Below are 16968 nucleotides of genomic sequence, written 5' to 3'. Positions count from 1 at the left end.
CAACTAAAATGTGATTTATATATTTCAGAAACTTAACTTAACTTCAGTGCATCATGATGAGGTAATTTGAACCACTTGCTCAATTTCCTCCATCACCTTTGGGTCACTTCGCCCACAACTGCAATTTGGGAAAGCCTGGCACGGCTTAGCAGTTCAGGCAAATCTTTAACAAAGTGATTCACATTGTTTTCTACATTAGGAAATCACCATCATCTATCATGGATTTAGTTGAACCTGGATAAACAAAAATAAACCTAATTTTACTCCATTCTCCCCAACACGTAGTAATAATGGAACTAAATGATATGCTGGTGATTGCAGCTGATAATTATTTAAGCTTGTGCAAATACAGTCTTATATGACAAAAGCAAAAAAAAACCCAAATGTACTAAAGCCTAGGAATGTTCATCCATGTTCTTCCCAACAAAAGCTTCCGTGTGGTCTCACAGCTATGAACAGAAATAGGAGATTGTTGCCCTCTTTGTCCCGAAAGTTGTGTGGTGACAATTTGCAAGAAAGTATGTTGCCATTTATTTGATTTTACCGGCACTGAGTCATGTAACAGTCACAGTTCACTGCAGATGGAATTACTAAAATTGTTCTTTGTATCTCATTCCAAACAAAAATTGCAGGCTATGAATACTGTTGTAGACGGCGGTATTTTTAAAAGGCAAAGAAGAATTTGGAATCACCAGTATAATATAAAATGTATTATTTTAGATTTATCAGTAGTGAGTGGTAGTTGAAGAAACTTGCCTGCAAATGTTATTATTTCATGCAGTACAATAGGGCAGTCACATGGTCTTTAACAAGTGATAAGATGCAGGAAGTATTTGCACAAGCTCAATATCAAAAGCTAAACATCACAGGAACATATTTCTCATTGTTTCATTATTCCCCAACCAGACCTGTCAGCTGCCAGCCAACAGAAAGGTGAAATACGGCATACCTTTTTCTCCAAAATTTCATCACAATAATGTTCATCAGTGCTGAAAAATATGTTATCTGGGTAACCCTTGAATTCTTTGCTGATCCTTTTCCATGGCTACATTCCATTTATACATTTTCCTTTTGTTCCCTCATGCCTATCTGATTTTGGTTGAAAGAGAAAAGTTAAGGGCAATGGTTAGTTTCTGTTTCGATTAAGAGTAATTCCCCTGTGCAATTGCAGTCAGTTTCAGCTGTCATATACAGAAATATGCATAAAACTGTTTTTCCTGTCTGAAAATAGTCCACAAATTAAAAAGTTAAAGTTTCATTATAATATTATTGAAATATGGACAGTTATTTTACTATAAAGTCTATAAACATTTTTTTTTTTTAATGGAAAAGCTACTCGTAATAAAGTCAATACACATACACATAATGGATTCTGTAATATGGTATGGTGTGGTACAGTTCTAATAACATTATTTCAGTGAGGTACTTTAGTCTCCAGGGTTGAATGGCAATTTATTTGGCACGAGGCATGGCAACTTTGGCTTTAGTAATACATCAGAACGACACTTGGCAAATTACATAATTTGAATCATGAGCTACTCCTGGCAATCATATTCAGAATTTATATCACATTTTCTGGTCTCTCCCTTCATCTAAATCAAAGTCACCGAGTGCTTCACTGGTCAGAACAGTGTATTTAAATAATTCATGACCGGAATCTGCTATTAAAAATGAAATACAGGAATAGCATTGAGATTCCAGAACAATTTACCCAAGTGTTACGAAAACATTTGCAAATATAAAGTCATGGGATTCAGTACATATAGATTACATACATTTAAAAAAGTAAGTAATTGCATAAGCCAATAAATGAGAGGAAAAAAATACATGTAGTCGGTAAATTAAGAAGTAAATCAATCACTAAACAAATTCATTAAAAATAGATAAGTCAACAAACAAACTTACTAAAATTTATAGAAGGCTATTTAAATAAAGACATGGTCAGAAGTGATTGAAAAGATATAACAGATTTCCATTAGTGACAGGAAACCAGTGAAGAGGCAAAAATTTACTGATGTGATCTCTTTTTTTAGCGTTGGTTGAGGTCAAGTAATTAGATTTTGAACAACCAGAAGCCTGTGGTAGTTTTTTTCATTGAAACCAGAACACAGAGAATTGTAATACTCTAACAGAAATTTCAACAAGCATTGATGATCAGTTTAAGATACAGGGGGGAAGACAAAAGATCTGAACTTAAAGATATCTATTTAAAAACAAGACTGTACAATATTTGAGTATCATTTGCATAACAGTGGTGTTGGATGTTGTGTTTATTTATCATGTCTCCCAGTGGAAGTATGTACTGTATGTGCTAGACAGTAATTGGCCAAGGATGGAGCCTTGGGGGACACCAAATATTAGAGGGGCGACAAAAAGAAGGCATTGAAAGAGTGATTATCACTCATAAAACAGTATCACTCATAATACCTACCTTTTGAGGCAGTCCAATAAGGTACTACCTGCTTTGTTGAAACGATTGCTCAGCCCTCCGATGACGAATAGTTACTAGCATCCACATTGTGGTGAACTGATATAAAAGGGCAAACAGAAAGGTGTGGACAACAATAAGAAGACCGTTTCAGATCAAGATGGCGAAAAAAGCTATGATTCTTCTCTGCATCTGTTTGGTTTTCATGACACTGGACTGTACTGAGGTAAGGACGAGTTTAAAAAAAAAAAAAAAAAAAGGTTCTGAATTGTGAGGAGCGCAGTGATGAACCAGTGATCCAAAAGTTGAAGCTGTATCTGAGTAGTGGAGACTGGTTAAATAGCAGATTTTTCTGCAGTTTGAAAATTAAGCAACAACCGCTGGATTTGTATGACTGTAGCTGAATTAGTCTGCATTAAATGAAATGAAAACTGTACAGTATTAAAAATTTTATTGTCTAATGAGACAAAACAATCTTTTTTGCAAACCTGAATTAATTTGTGGTAATTTATGGATAACAATCCAGTGTATTGGACCTTAAAAATTGTTTATTTTAAACATCTTTATGTCGAGTAGAAAGTGAAATTTGATAAATATATATTTTTTAAATATATTGTTTTATTTTATTATATATAATATTATTGTATTATTATTGTTATTATAGTTATTATTATTTATTTTTATTTCCAAATGGTGTTCAATAAATCTCTACATAAAACTTTAATGAAATTGTAATGCTTAAACTTATATTCTGTCCACTCACTGGAGTGCAGACATGTATTGGGGGTTTCGACCAACCACAGCAATATGCAAAGCGTGATAAGTGTTCATTCCTCATGTACTGAGTTGGAGCAGCAGGTGTTTGACCTTTGCATGATTTGGCTATGAATAATTTGTCTGTGACACAGAGACAGACTATCCTGCATCTACTGCACCCTCCAGCAGCAACAGGCAGGACACTATAACACCAAGTTGTAAATTACTGTTGAGTAAAAGAACATGGAGTGGAAAGGCACTTTATTCCAGTGAAATTTCCTGGAATGATATTCTCAGATGTTTGTAGGATTTAAATCGCTAACTAGGTTGCTAGTTCCAGACTTCACATGTCCTCTGAACGGCTGCCCTCATTCCCAATCAAGTGAAATCTGAACAAAGACAGCACGGTGAAGGCTTCAAAATTTTTGGGTTTAGAGTTTTAGGCAGACAGAGCAGCTAAGGCGAACACTTTGATCCCAGATCCCCTTAGTCCTATGTGATGTTACAACTGTTAACTGTGATGTGTGTTGATCACATAGAGTAACCAACACATTTTATTCTGTTGTTTCCACAAATGGCCATAAAATTAATTTCTACAAAAGGTGAAAAAGGTCAACTTCAATATCTAAAACAATAGAACAAATAAAACATAAAAACTATGTGACAGGACTAAAAGAAAGTGAAAAAACAAGTCTGAATGCGATCTTATCACAATGAGGCAAATACAGACGCCCTCCTATACAAATATTGCACGAGATTCTTAGTGTAAAATAAAAAAGTGACTCAGGATTTGTGATAACTCCTGGACAATGAAAACTGTTATTCTGTTTTACAGGTGCAAGCACAAAATACCAGCAACCACAATGTAACAGCTGGTACCACCAAACCTACAACCAACCACAATGTAACAGCTGGTACCACCAAACCTACAACCAACCACAATGGAACAGCTGGGACCATCAAACCTACAACCAACCACAATGGAACTGTTGGTACCATCAAACCTACAACCAACCACAACGTAACAGCTGGTACCACCAAACCTACAACCAACCACAATGTAACAGCTGGTACCACCAAACCTACAACCAACCACAATGTAACAGCTGGTACCACCAAACCTACAACCAACCACAATGGAACTGTTGGTACCATCAAACCTACAACCAACCACAACGTAACAGCTGGGACCATCAAACCTACAACCAACCACAATGTAACAGCTGGTACCACCAAACCTACAACCAACCACAATGGAACTGTTGGTACCATCAAACCTACAACCAACCACAACGTAACAGCTGGGACCATCAAACCTACAACCAACCATAAAGTAACAGCTGGGACCATCAAACCTACAACCAACCATAATGGAACAGCTGGTACCATCAAACCTACAACCAACCACAATGGAACTGCTGGTTACGCTGGATCCACGGCCCACAACAACGGAACAGCTGGTACAGCCAGACCGACAAACACCACTCGGCATTCCACAACCTCTGGAACAACACAAAAGACTGAACCTTTTTTCAGGTCCTGCATTCGGCTGCTGCTGCTGCCAGTAGTCTCAGCTCTGATCTACAGTGGATAAGGCTGGAAACGTAAAAGTAATTAATAATATATTTTGTTTTTAAATACATTCACCATTCTTCTTCTTCAGTTCAATCATCATCATCATACACATTTCTTATCACTGCTATGAAATGCTTTGCTTACTCTAACCTCTTATCAACCTTGTACCCAAAACTATTCCACACATTCCACATGCATAATCCACAGCTCTCTGCATTTAATCATGAAAAGCAGTCATGAATCTAGGATATGATGTTCATCTGTATGCCTTTGTGTAATGAAATGATATTCAGATAACACTGGATTGATCTATTTCTTACATATTTTGTACGTATTAATATTTACCCACTGAGGAGGTTAGGTCTATGTTAGCCCTCGCTGTTAACTGTGCGTATTTGTTGGTTGTTTGGTTGGTTCATTTGATTGCTGGCAGAATTGTACAAGAACTATGAATACTTTTTATATACTGTATCTCTAAAGCAGTTTCTAATCAACTTTGTGGAAGGTTGGGAGATAACCAGGAAAGTAGGAAAACTGCTATCTAGTAAATATCATGTTATTATTATTTTCTCAGTCATGAAATTGCCTGTCCTCTGTGACTGGTATACAATTGAGACCACACCTGCACTGCCTGTGTTTTAGAGCCATTATGAAGACCTACTAGCCCACGTGTTTTTTTTTGTTTTTTTTTATTGCTAGGTTATTTTGAAGACTAAACGAGTGTAATAAACTTATTTTAAAATCTACATCTTTGTTTGGTACTTCATGTTATACGTCAGTTAATTTCCTTTTTAATTAAAAGTGGAATTGTGATTCACTTTATGACACATTTGACATTATCTGTGAGTTTCTCACCAAATTCTCCGGACAACTGGGGCCATGAGGAGAACAAACAGCTATAGATAAAAGATTCTTGAACAAAGGCGTAAAATACAAGGTACCTCCTGTCCATATCTAGTTCATTTCATTCTGCTCAGTGTGAGGTTTTGCATTTGTGGTCCATCTATGGGGTGGAGACTGAGGTCAGGCTTCCTGAATGGAAAAAAGGTATCAGGTGAAATAATCTGAATGCTTTATAAAGGGCAGCCGGTGAAAGCAGACATTTTACCAAAGAAAAACCTGATGAGGATACACAGATATATATCCATGCCAGACTGTTTAAGGGAAAGGAATTAAAAAGCTGTCAAAAACAAGAGAAACCAAGAAGTCTCCAGCTGACAGTTTGTTTTTGAGGAGACATTCATCTCTCATCCAGCATGAAATATATTTTCCTGTTTTCAATGGCCCTGCTGGGATTCGCTTTTGCACAGGTAAAAAAATCCTCATTGGCTGTAAATAGGTAGGCAGGGAGAGAGAGAGAGAGAGAGAGAGAGAGAGAGAGAGAGAGAGAGAGAGAGAGAGAGAGATTAAAAACTGTTTATAAAAATGATCCAATTTGTAAAATATCCATTAAAATAAAATATCCATTGAATAAATTGAATTACTTTTGCCTTCATCGTCTGCAAGGGTTTAAAAATCTTTACCTTGTAGTTTTCTTTGTGAATATGTTTTAACAATTAAGTCTGTGTCACAAGGTGTATATTAATTTTTTGAGTATTTTCACAGAATAACAATAATTTCACTTACTATATCATCGAGACTGTGTTAATCTGTTCTTCAGAACACAAGTAATCCAACGATGATGGCATATAATATGACCTCCAATACGACCTGGCTATTCAGTAACTCCACTCACAACACCAGTGACAAATCCATGGAAAGCACTATGCAGACCACCACCACAATGATGGTGACCACGGGAACTACAGGCAGTAGGAGCGAGATGACTACCATGAAGAACAGACAGAGCCACTTCTTTCCTTCTGTTACTGTGCTGCTCACACCATTCGTTCTACATGCACTTTGGCAATGAATGTTCTCTAGAGACTCAGACCTGCAGGAGTCATATCGTTCTATTGTTCTCTTGTCTGTGTGTGTATATATATATATATATATATATATATATATATATATATATATATCATCATGTAATCAGTCAACTTATCTATCTATTCGGTGTAAAGTAGAGCCTGTTTTGATGTGTTATGGTAAAAGGTGAATGTTTTTTTGGATTTTAACATTACTACTCTGTACACACCTTCACACCTTCTAATTTCTCAGTGTGTGACTATGTATCTAATTTTCAGATGGAAATTAATCACTGTAGAAATTGCCTTTGAAGTTGCCTTTGAAGCAACAGTTTTATTATGAGTGTTAGTGGAATTATTTAACCCCAATAAGTGAAAAATAATTTATGTATGAGCTGCCATCACACCTGGGGTTTACTTCGCCCTCCTAACCCTGACCCTAACCCTAACCCTAACCCGTAGCCAGCTGAGATAGGCTCCAGAGACCCGTTACACGCCTAGCGGCTGTAGATGAGAGGATTGTCATTGATAGACATATTGGCATTTCAAAAATATGTAATATATGGCCATCAAAAATATAAAGAGAATATTTTCAATTTATTTGTCTTTACACAAAAGTGCTATTTTTCATGTTTGCACGTGTTTGAAACAAAGAAAATTTATGAAACAATGTGCTTTATTTGTGATGCCTGACACTTGGTAGTCAGATTTATTCAACACTCTTGGAGTATATGGCTGTCTATTTTAAGGTATATTTAACATTAATATTAGCATTAGACAACAATTTTAAAATAAACTGTTCTGCTTTACACTTGTCACTTTATAAAAGTTAAAACAGGACTAGTTTTGATAACCATAGTGCTACTAGATTTAAATGCCATTACATGATGGGATGGCCTATGGTGAGCAAATAAGATAATTAAGAATGAATTACTGTACATTTAAATGAGCAGTGCAATAGGAAAAACAAACCGAAACGAAATACCTCACTGCCATTCTGGTTTCCTATTGGACAAAACATTTCTGGAGCTTTATATCAGAATGACAGTTTTACAGTATTTTGTTAAATAACTGGAGACTGCGACTTGTTTGAAAGAGTTAAATTAAAACAACGTTTAAAGGACGCCATACATACAGCATCAGTGATGTGTAGATTCTAAACTTTATAAACCTTATCCTTCAATGGAGAATATTTTTAACATGTCTAGGAGAATGCTTGGACAATGATGAACAATAATTCTGTGAAACTACACAATTGTTTTGTGGGCCACTTCATCTGTCTATCAGTGGTAAGCCTTTTTCATCCCACAAACCTTCAGAGAATTTTTACCCTACCCCCTCCAAAAGAAAAACAAAAACATCAGGAACCAGTGTCTTATGCCTTTCTGGGAGTGAAACCTTGAGTATGACCTTTATTCAATGACGCAAGGTTTCACGCAAAGGAAAGGAAATAATATTACAACACGTGTGATTAACATGTTAATCATGTACCCAGGGGAGCAAAGTACAATTCAATAATTTCCCTTTTTGATTATCAGATAATAAAACTGCAAACTACTCGACATCATTGTACTTAATGACAATATATAACAATGAAGAGAAGAATGCTTCACGCCATGACAACATCCTCTGGAAAAAAAGTTAGGTAGAATGAACATAATGTCGTCAAGCTGTCAGACATTTCCTGTGTGTAAATTTGACATTGACATCGAGGAAGGGGAGTAGTCTCACATCAGTTGGCAACAGGACATCAATACAATTATAAGGGTTAGCATCGCCTTATAACAGTGTAATAAGTTACCTATTTTTTTTTATTTTTTTTAATATCTTTAATATTTTACTATCTAAGACTTGATTACTGCGTGAATAGTTGAACCAACTTCCTGCATCAGGGGCCAAGTTTTACTCTGTGTCCTAAATCTACATTAATCCCTCCCCAATTGTGATTGTTTTTGTATAAAAGCAGTAGACAACCAGGTAACCATAGGACAACTCTAAAAACTCCAGAAATCCTATATCAACCAACCTGCAGCTGACATTGCTTCTACATACTCAGCTCCTCTTTACTCTTCATCATGAAAGTATTGGCTCTGGAATTTTGCATGCTGGCTCTGCTGTCTTCAGGAGAGGTAACATTCAACTTCCCCCTTTAAATTATTTTCTTTTCTTAATTTGTTCAAATATATGATTTGAATGTAACATGATTTTTTATACTGTAGTAGTCATACTCACCGATTTTATGAGAGTATTTTAAAATCAATATATTGGCCATAATGAATTTATATATATATATATATATATATATATATATATATATATATATATATATATATATATATATATATTAGATATTAGATAGATAGATAGATAGATAGATAGATAGATAGATAGATAGATAGATAGATAGATAGATAGATAGATAGATAGATAGATAGATAGATAGATAGATAGATTAATTACACAATAAGAGTTTGGATTTACTAATCTCTGTTGCAGTGACATAGATCATGCTGATGGATGAAGAATATTAACAGCGGTGATATGTTGTCGGATAACAAACTGCTTCCATTTGCAATATAGATTCAAATTCATTCATTCAATCAGTCTCAAGGAAACTCAAACGGTGAGTTCAAGCCAACAAACACCAACACCAACTACTCTCAAGCAACTGTTCCCTCAACTGGTGTTACCCCCACCTCTACACCAACTACTACGACCACCTCCACAGCTGTTCCCACAACTGGTGTTACCCCCACCTCTACACCAACTACTACAACCACCTCCACAGCTGTTCCCACAACTGGTTTGATCCCCACCTCTACACCAACTACGACAACCACCTCCACAGCTGTTCCCACAACTGGTTTGACCCCCACCTCTACACCAACTACGACAACCACCTCCACAGCTGTTCCCACAACTGGTGTTACCCCCACCTCTACACCAACTACGACAACCACCTCCACAGCTGTTCCCACAACTGGTTTGACCCCCACCTCTACTTCAACTACTACAACCACCTCCACAGCTGTTCCCACAACTGGTTTGACCCCCACCTCTACACCAACTACTACAACCACCTCCACAGCTGTTCCCACAACTGGTTTGATCCCCACCTCTACACCAACTACGACAACCACCTCCACAGCTGTTCCCACAACTGGTTTGACCCCCACCTCTACACCAACTACGACAACCACCTCCACAGCTGTTCCCACAACTGGTGTTACCCCCACCTCTACACCAACTACGACAACCACCTCCACAGCTGTTCCCACAACTGGTTTGACCCCCACCTCTACACCAACTATGACAACCACCTCCACAGCTGTTCCCACAACTGATTTGAACCCCACCTCTACACCAACTAAGACAACCACCTCCACAGCTGTTCCCACAACTGGTGTTACCCCCACCTCTACACCAACTACTACAACCACCTCCACAGCTGTTCCCACAACTGGTGTTACCCCCACCTCTACACCAACTACGACAACCACCTCCACAGCTGTTCCCACAACTGATTTGAACCCCACCTCTACACCAACTAAGACAACCACCTCCACAGCTGTTCCCACAACTGGTTTGACCCCCACCTCTACTTCAACTACTACAACCACCTCCACAGCTGTTCCCACAACTGGTTTGACCCCCACCTCTACGCCAACTACTACAACCACCTCCACAGCTGTTCCCACAACTGGTTTGATCCCCACCTCTACACCAACTACGACAACCACCTCCACAGCTGTTCCCACAACTGGTTTGACCCCCACCTCTACACCAACTATGACAACCACCTCCACAGCTGTTCCCACAACTGATTTGAACCCCACCTCTACACCAACTACTACAACCACCTCCACAGCTGTTCCCACAACTGGTGTTACCCCCACCTCTACACCAACTACTACAACCACCTCCACAGCTGTTCCCACAACTGTCAATGGAAGCCCAGAAATCAAAGTTTCCCTTCTGCTATCTGTTGTACAGTTATTCCTCTACATACTCTGGTCCTGAGTAGCAGCTCCCAAACAAAATGAAAGAATGTGTTGGTCAATTTGTCATGAAGCTTAAATTGAGCTGAAAGCAGATGCACAAAAATGGAGTGAGTAAAATGTAGACTAAAGTCTTTTTATGCATAATATGCTTACATTTCTGCCACTATTCATTTAATTGTGTGTATTATGAAGTAGTAATGGTTGTGTTGTAATGGAATTATGGAAATGGAAATAGAAGTGAGGCTACTAATGGTGTGTCAAAGCTGATCCAGAGTGAATAGCTGTTTGACACTTATCGCTGAGATGAACATTTCTGACTGTGATTGATTATAACAATAACAAAAAGACAAATAATGTTAATTATGTTTATTATGAAAAAAGAGTTACAATGTTCCCCTTTGCTAAGCACAGTTCAGAGAAAAAAGCAAATCAATAACAGAGTGAAGAGGAAGTATTGCTGCATAAATTGAACATAGTTAATAAACAAATGACTACACTGCACTCACATAAATGTGTTAGGTACGCTAACCAATAGTTGTGGGTTTTCAAAAAAAGAAGCAAATATAAATATGGCTTCCATGAGATTCCATAAAGTAGGAAAAGAAAAATACAGAATTTTTTATTGTATGGCTATAAATGCTATTCAAGAAAAAAAAAAAAGCATATAAAGTAATAAAAGCACATGAATAATGTACAGCTTTTCTTTAATCTTCAGATCGGCAGATGGTCAGAAGGGCCTGTAGATGATGTCCACTGAAATGTCTCTGTTTGAAAAAGACCAAATTCACATAAAAATTGGAACAAATAAAAATAATTTGCAATTATCAAATGACCTCAGATTTTTATTTTTTAGCAAAAAAAAACAAAAAAAAAAGCCTGTTTTGGTTCTGCAGAGTATTATATGCAGTATGCAACCCACCTGTAAAGCAGTATAGAGAGAAATGCCTGTGTATTTTAAATAAGCAGCTCGGATACACAGCAGATCTTCCTCGCAGTGAGACACCATAATGCCCTGCAGTACTGATGTCTGAAACAGTGACATGTTTGCACAAACTGTTATGTATTTAACAATTTAAGTCTCTAGAAGATTGCCTGCACACCTTCCCTGTGGTTTACACAAAGACAAAAGGCAAATGAATCTGTCCTGCTCAATACATAGAGGATATGAACATTTTTTATAGTTATTCACTATTACAATACACATTTCATAAACTACCTCATATTAATGTTGTCTGGGACATAGACAAGTAACATCATAAAATAGTATGAAACAAAAATGTGTACAGAGAAAAAGTTTCTTACCTTCATGGATGCAAGTCTTTTGGCGAGGTAGGTATAAGGATCTTGAATACACTGAACTGTCATGACAAAAATACCATAAAGTAATAAAGATGAGTGAAACACGTACTGATCTCGAGAACAACACAAGTTATATTTACCTAAGACTTTCAAACCAATCTCTATATCTCCCGTAAATTTTTTTTCTAAAATCTGAACCATCGTCTGCCCATGCTCCAGCTCCAGTCCCATCAGCACTGTCAAAAATAAGAAAGTAAACAACAGTTAATTCAAATGACTTGAAAGAACTATGGCTATTTATTGTGTTAGTGTGTATCGTACTGAAGTCACCTTTTTTCAGATGTCTTGAGTCTCTAGAGGTCAGTATATTGATCCACGGCTTTGCATTGACTTTGTTAGCATTCACTGATGTTGAAAGAGACTGGAAGTACGAGAACAAAAAAAAAGCAATAAACATGGCTAAATCTAAGCTGTAACTGAGGTTGTGATGAATATTTCCAGCAAGTGAGATGATAATTGGCAAGTAACAATACCTCAATGTCTCTCTGAACATAACCAGTAACATTTTCTTTCTGTTCAAAGAGAAGTAGAGAACACTTTTTTAGAATGTCAAGGTATTGAATCTTCAATTGTGAACAATTATAACTGTATCCCTACTGACCCCAAAGGCATTATGGGTTATTGAGGTGACCTAAAGGAAATGAGCTCAAGTTACGTTTAGCAAAGCCACAACAAGTTTCAGGAATTCTCTACTGGTTTCTGCTTTTAGTTCCTGCTCCAGGTCCTTCCTATACGCTGAGGAGGGAGACAAACAACATGTCAAATGTTAGGACACTGTTAGAGTTCCACTTTGCACAATGTGGAAACAAATGTTTTCAGAGGGAAAGAATGGAAAAAATCATGTGACTTACAGTTGTTGTACATTTCACGGATTTCTCGAAGTCGCTCTCCAGATCGTGTACACAAGATCTCCAGCAGCGTTTCCTCATCTGTTCCTATCCCCTGAAAGCATACACACACACACACACACACACACACACACACACACACACACACACACACACACACACACACACACACACACACACACACACACACACACACACACACACACACACACACACACACACACACACAGGTTGGTAAAAATGCCAAAATGGAACCGCCCAAATAAACATTCACTCAAACACCGACTCACTGCCATGGCCCTCTGCAGGCGGTGAGCTTCATACTGAGCAGGAGGCATCATCAGATCCGACATTAGATACTCCAGGTCTCCAGACAGAGCTTTCTTCAGAGCAGTTACCAGGTCCTGGTATAGAGTCAACACATTTATTCTGTCACAAATTCATCCACTGAATGCCGTTCTTGAATCTTGTCCATTATTTTGACAAGGAAAAATTTGCCGTAAGATTGACTCGTGTTATATCGTATGCATTTTACCAAACACCTGTCTGCTGGGGGAGGCCTGATTATTTGGCTCTGTTGATGTCCTCAGATCTTATGGCTTGTAAATGAAACATAACAACACACTGTAAACTTTATCATCACGATGATGCAAAGTAGACTGTCCTATTGTTACGGGTCTTCCTTGCAGACACATGCTGTGAGGTAATTAAAACTGCTAAAATATGACTATAAAGAGCACAGATCTCTATCATTAAATTTACCACTGAAACATGAACAATAAGAAAATACCGAAGACACTGTGTCAAAACTAAAAAGCAGGTCATGTGAATGTGTCACAGATAAATAAATAGATAAAAGTCTATTTGAATGTTTGTTTTTTAAATCTGCATTATCTCAGCTACAAAACCGCAACAGGGCCAAATCTTTGCCTCATCTGTTATGGTCCTGTGACAAATACATGATCTTTATTCTTCATTCATGATCACCTGTGGGACCTGATTCTTCCTGTGCTCCAAACACACACACACACACACACACACACACACACACACACACACACACACACACACACACACACACACACACACACACACACACACACACACACACACACACACACACACACACACACACACACACACACACACACACACACACACTAAAATACACAGATCAAAACCCAGAACCTGTGAGACGACAATGCTAACCACTCCTAATGTAAATTCACATTTTGCTTTTGGGCTTTCTCCTTTAAGATACAGTGACTAAATAAAATACCCAACATGAAAATTGAGTCAAATCTGTGAGAGACACTTTGTAAGAACATGAGTCAGATGTGTAAAAGATGGAACATCCATTGGTGCCATGTTTGATATTGTCAATTTGAAAACTTAAAAAAATAAAATTTAAATATTGCGTGCATCATCCGATTGGCTTCTTTCCCACACTGATCTCACTTAAACTTGAACTACTAACACCCTCTATAAACAAAGGAGTGTTCAGACTCTTGAAGACTAGTTTAGCTGATGTTTGATCAGCAAATACCCGGAATATAGAGGAGAGCAAACACACAAGCGGTGACAAGCTGTCTTCTATTTTGTCAGTTTTCAAAGTTTATTTGATGACATTTTCTTCCTGTAAAGCCTTAAAAAGTCACACATTATGGAAAATACACTTTTTCATTGGAAGGGATGGGGGATCTTTTTAACCATAGAAACACCCATTGCTGGTGTGTCAACAGACTCCCTAAAAAGACATCTCCAAATACAACATCATAATGCACTTTGCTTTTCCTCCATGATGGAGCCGCCACAGGAAAGCCCTGGAAAACCTACACTACACCCATATTGGGAAAGAAATGGGGCATTAACTTATTTGCATGTTAATCGATACACACACAGTTTACAAATTGGGAGCTGAAATGTAAATATTAACATCCCATAACAAATTCTGAGTAGTGCTTCAGGCAAGAAGCTCTGAGACTTATTTTGAGGACTTCTTCAATATAAAATATGTAAAGAAAAAAGAAAAAAAGAATGCTATCAGACCTTCATATCAAAGTACTGTATTTGCTTCCGTACCTTCTGTGTTATCTCTTCAAAGGTCTTGGCGATCGCTTGTCTCTGAGGGTTGTTGCGGTTGGTTAGGATCCTCACAATTGTCAGCGAATCTAGACCAGACACACAATGCTTGCTTTTCACATATGGTGCAATACATTGTGCTGAGCTATGTAGGTTGAGAGAATGCTTGAGTGCAGCTTTGTCCAACATTACAGGTCAACATACCTCTCTTAAAAAAAAAAAAAGATAATAATTCTATGAGCATTAATACCGTTCTTCTCCAGTGCCATCTGGATCTCCATGACATCCCGCTCAGGGTGGAAATTGGAGAAGGGACGCACCGTTCCAAGGGTGCCCCAAGACATCTCCTGTTTGGAACCAGAACTTTAGACACAGGTGATAAAGAGCTGAGCAAAAATAAGGAGTCATTAAGCACGCAACTAAACCCTTCGAAAAGATTGAACTAGAAAGTGTTGAAATCTGTATCTGTTCACTGCAACAAGATTACAGCTGGTGAGAGATTTGCTCAAACATAGTGCATAGGTATGAGAAAAGATGCAGGTCAGGTTTTTATCGTGATTAAATTTAAATACCAAGCATTATTTACTCTTGTTATGCCTGGTAGGAAGAAGAATGAGCCTTTACTTTAAAGGTTTATTGGACAAATGTTTCTCAAACATATCAGACTTTGTAGGAACTCATAATTCTTACTGGGGCAGGTTTTCCTTACATGACAAGCTCAAACTGAAATATGCACCGACCTTTGAGACATTGACTGGAGGGGTAACAATAGACAGTCTGCAGTAATCAAGCGACACAAGACAGCTTGATTACTGCATATTACAAACTACAACCGTGATCTCTTGATGAACAGAGTAGACGGGATGAAAAAGTACTTACATAAGATTGTAAGTATTGATGATCCATGACTTTCTTTTATCTAACATGCAGAGAAACATGCAGTTACTGAACACACAGTCTAAAATACAATTACATCCAATTCAGAATTGTGAACAGTAAGAAAGAAAATCTAAATACATTCTTAATCATAACTTTTATTTGTGGTAGTTTATTAATGAAACGAATGATAATCTTGCTAAAACAGTTACTGTAAATAGCTCAAATGTTTGTTTTAAAGGGATAAAAAATTCAAGACAAATATGTAAAAAATACTGAAATATCTTTGAAGAATGTACATTTTTCCTACCTGTATCAGAGAGCAGTTTTCTGTCTGTAAAAGCTGCAGGGAGTTTTACAATCCTCTCTCATCAGCAGAATGGTAGTTCCACCCCTTCTTTGCCACATCTGCTGCAGTTCACCCACTGGCTTGTCCATCAAAGATCTAACCAATCAGTCTTGATCGATGCTATTGGTGTGTGAGATTATATTGGCAATACATTGAAACAATTTTATACTCCCACCGATCCAGGAATCCAGTCTGTCAGGTTTATTCACAGGGAACATTTCTTTTCAGATGACCACAGGATAGTGAATTTTGATCCTTACTTGGTTTAGTTTTCATGTTTTGGCTCCAAATAATGTTTCAGAACATTCAAAATGAACTTTTGAGCTCCCACTTTTGTTGTATTATAACTATCTGATACTCATACCCACCCTCTTTTTTGTCAAGTGAAGGAAACAAAAGACAGCGAGAGACACAGACAGGATTATATCTCATTCACCTCTAAATTAAGTCGTCACAAATTTAAGAGCATTTCTTTATTGTGGCTCAGAAAAATACTGTAAATATGTTTCAGCCACAAAGCCATACCTAGCAGAGAACACAGTGTTTCTACAGCACATCCTGTCCTGTCTGAAATATTATGCTGCTCAGTTTCTACCTGTTGTTCACCTGCAGAGAAATATGACACCTGTGTTGATTGTACAAACAAAACCTTATCTAGCAAGTCTTCTGCCTTGAAGGGATATTTAGTTGAGCTTGACGGCTTGAGTCTCCATTGTGTTACTTCTAAGCAAATATCTATAGTAAGTATTAAAAATACAAATAACTTGTGATTGTGAATGACTGGACA

The 16968-nt window shown here is 37.5% G+C and overlaps 3 protein-coding genes across 4 annotated transcripts; 2 read left to right on the top strand and 1 right to left on the bottom strand.

The window, feature by feature from the left end:
• The first annotated feature begins 2450 nt into the window (after positions 1 to 2450).
• On the top strand, positions 2451 to 5480 carry LOC137607697 (uncharacterized). Its single transcript, XM_068333622.1, has 2 exons — positions 2451 to 2654; positions 4020 to 5480. The coding sequence occupies exons 1-2, from the start codon at positions 2589 to 2591 to the stop codon at positions 4776 to 4778; spliced, it is 825 nt and encodes a 274-aa protein (XP_068189723.1). The 5' UTR covers positions 2451 to 2588; the 3' UTR covers positions 4779 to 5480.
• Positions 5481 to 8398: 2918 nt separating this feature from the next.
• LOC137607467 (mucin-2-like) lies at positions 8399 to 10686 on the top strand. Its single transcript, XM_068333265.1, has 2 exons — positions 8399 to 8795; positions 9247 to 10686. Exons 1-2 carry the CDS (start codon positions 8742 to 8744, stop codon positions 10684 to 10686), a joined length of 1494 nt encoding a protein of 497 aa, XP_068189366.1. The 5' UTR covers positions 8399 to 8741.
• A 78-nt stretch (positions 10687 to 10764) lies between these two features.
• On the bottom strand, positions 10765 to 16244 carry anxa14 (annexin A14). 2 transcript variants are annotated; one of them, XM_068333267.1, is made up of 13 exons: positions 16143 to 16243; positions 15836 to 15875; positions 15207 to 15303; positions 14957 to 15045; positions 13165 to 13278; positions 12878 to 12968; positions 12682 to 12761; positions 12500 to 12538; positions 12297 to 12387; positions 12107 to 12202; positions 11970 to 12025; positions 11587 to 11694; positions 10765 to 11431 (listed from the first exon to the last, which is right to left on the bottom strand). In XM_068333267.1, exons 2-13 carry the CDS (start codon positions 15860 to 15862, stop codon positions 11372 to 11374), a joined length of 948 nt encoding a protein of 315 aa, XP_068189368.1. In that variant the 5' UTR covers positions 15863 to 15875; positions 16143 to 16243; the 3' UTR covers positions 10765 to 11371. The 2 variants fall into 2 exon arrangements, with proteins under 2 accessions (XP_068189368.1, XP_068189367.1); XM_068333266.1 differs by having other exon boundaries at positions 11970 to 12202; positions 16143 to 16244.
• Positions 16245 to 16968: the final 724 nt, after the last annotated feature.

Source organism: Antennarius striatus, chromosome 14, assembly GCF_040054535.1.
Source record: "Antennarius striatus isolate MH-2024 chromosome 14, ASM4005453v1, whole genome shotgun sequence".
Lineage (NCBI taxonomy): Eukaryota > Metazoa > Chordata > Actinopteri > Lophiiformes > Antennariidae > Antennarius > Antennarius striatus.
Note: the sequence above shows the minus strand (reverse complement) of the source record. Positions and strands in the feature narration are given on the sequence as shown.

Excerpts from the sequence above, each read along its gene's own strand:
- anxa14 (XM_068333266.1), bottom strand. The coding sequence starts at position 15,862 with ATGGATCATCAATACTTACAATCTTAT. Across the intron at positions 15,304-15,835 it reads ATCAATACTTACAATCTTAT|GAGATGTCTTGGGGCACCCT; the intron begins GTAAGTACTTTT and ends GGTTCCAAACAG. Across the intron at positions 11,695-11,969 it reads AAAGACTTGCATCCATGAAG|ACATCAGTACTGCAGGGCAT; the intron begins GTAAGAAACTTT and ends TCACTGTTTCAG.
- LOC137607467 (XM_068333265.1), top strand. The coding sequence starts at position 8,742 with ATGAAAGTATTGGCTCTGGAATTTTGCATGCTGGCTCTGCTGTCTTCA. Across the intron at positions 8,796-9,246 it reads CTCTGCTGTCTTCAGGAGAG|ATTCAAATTCATTCATTCAA; the intron begins GTAACATTCAAC and ends TTTGCAATATAG.
- LOC137607697 (XM_068333622.1), top strand. The coding sequence starts at position 2,589 with ATGGCGAAAAAAGCTATGATTCTTCTCTGCATCTGTTTGGTTTTCATG. Across the intron at positions 2,655-4,019 it reads TGACACTGGACTGTACTGAG|GTGCAAGCACAAAATACCAG; the intron begins GTAAGGACGAGT and ends TCTGTTTTACAG.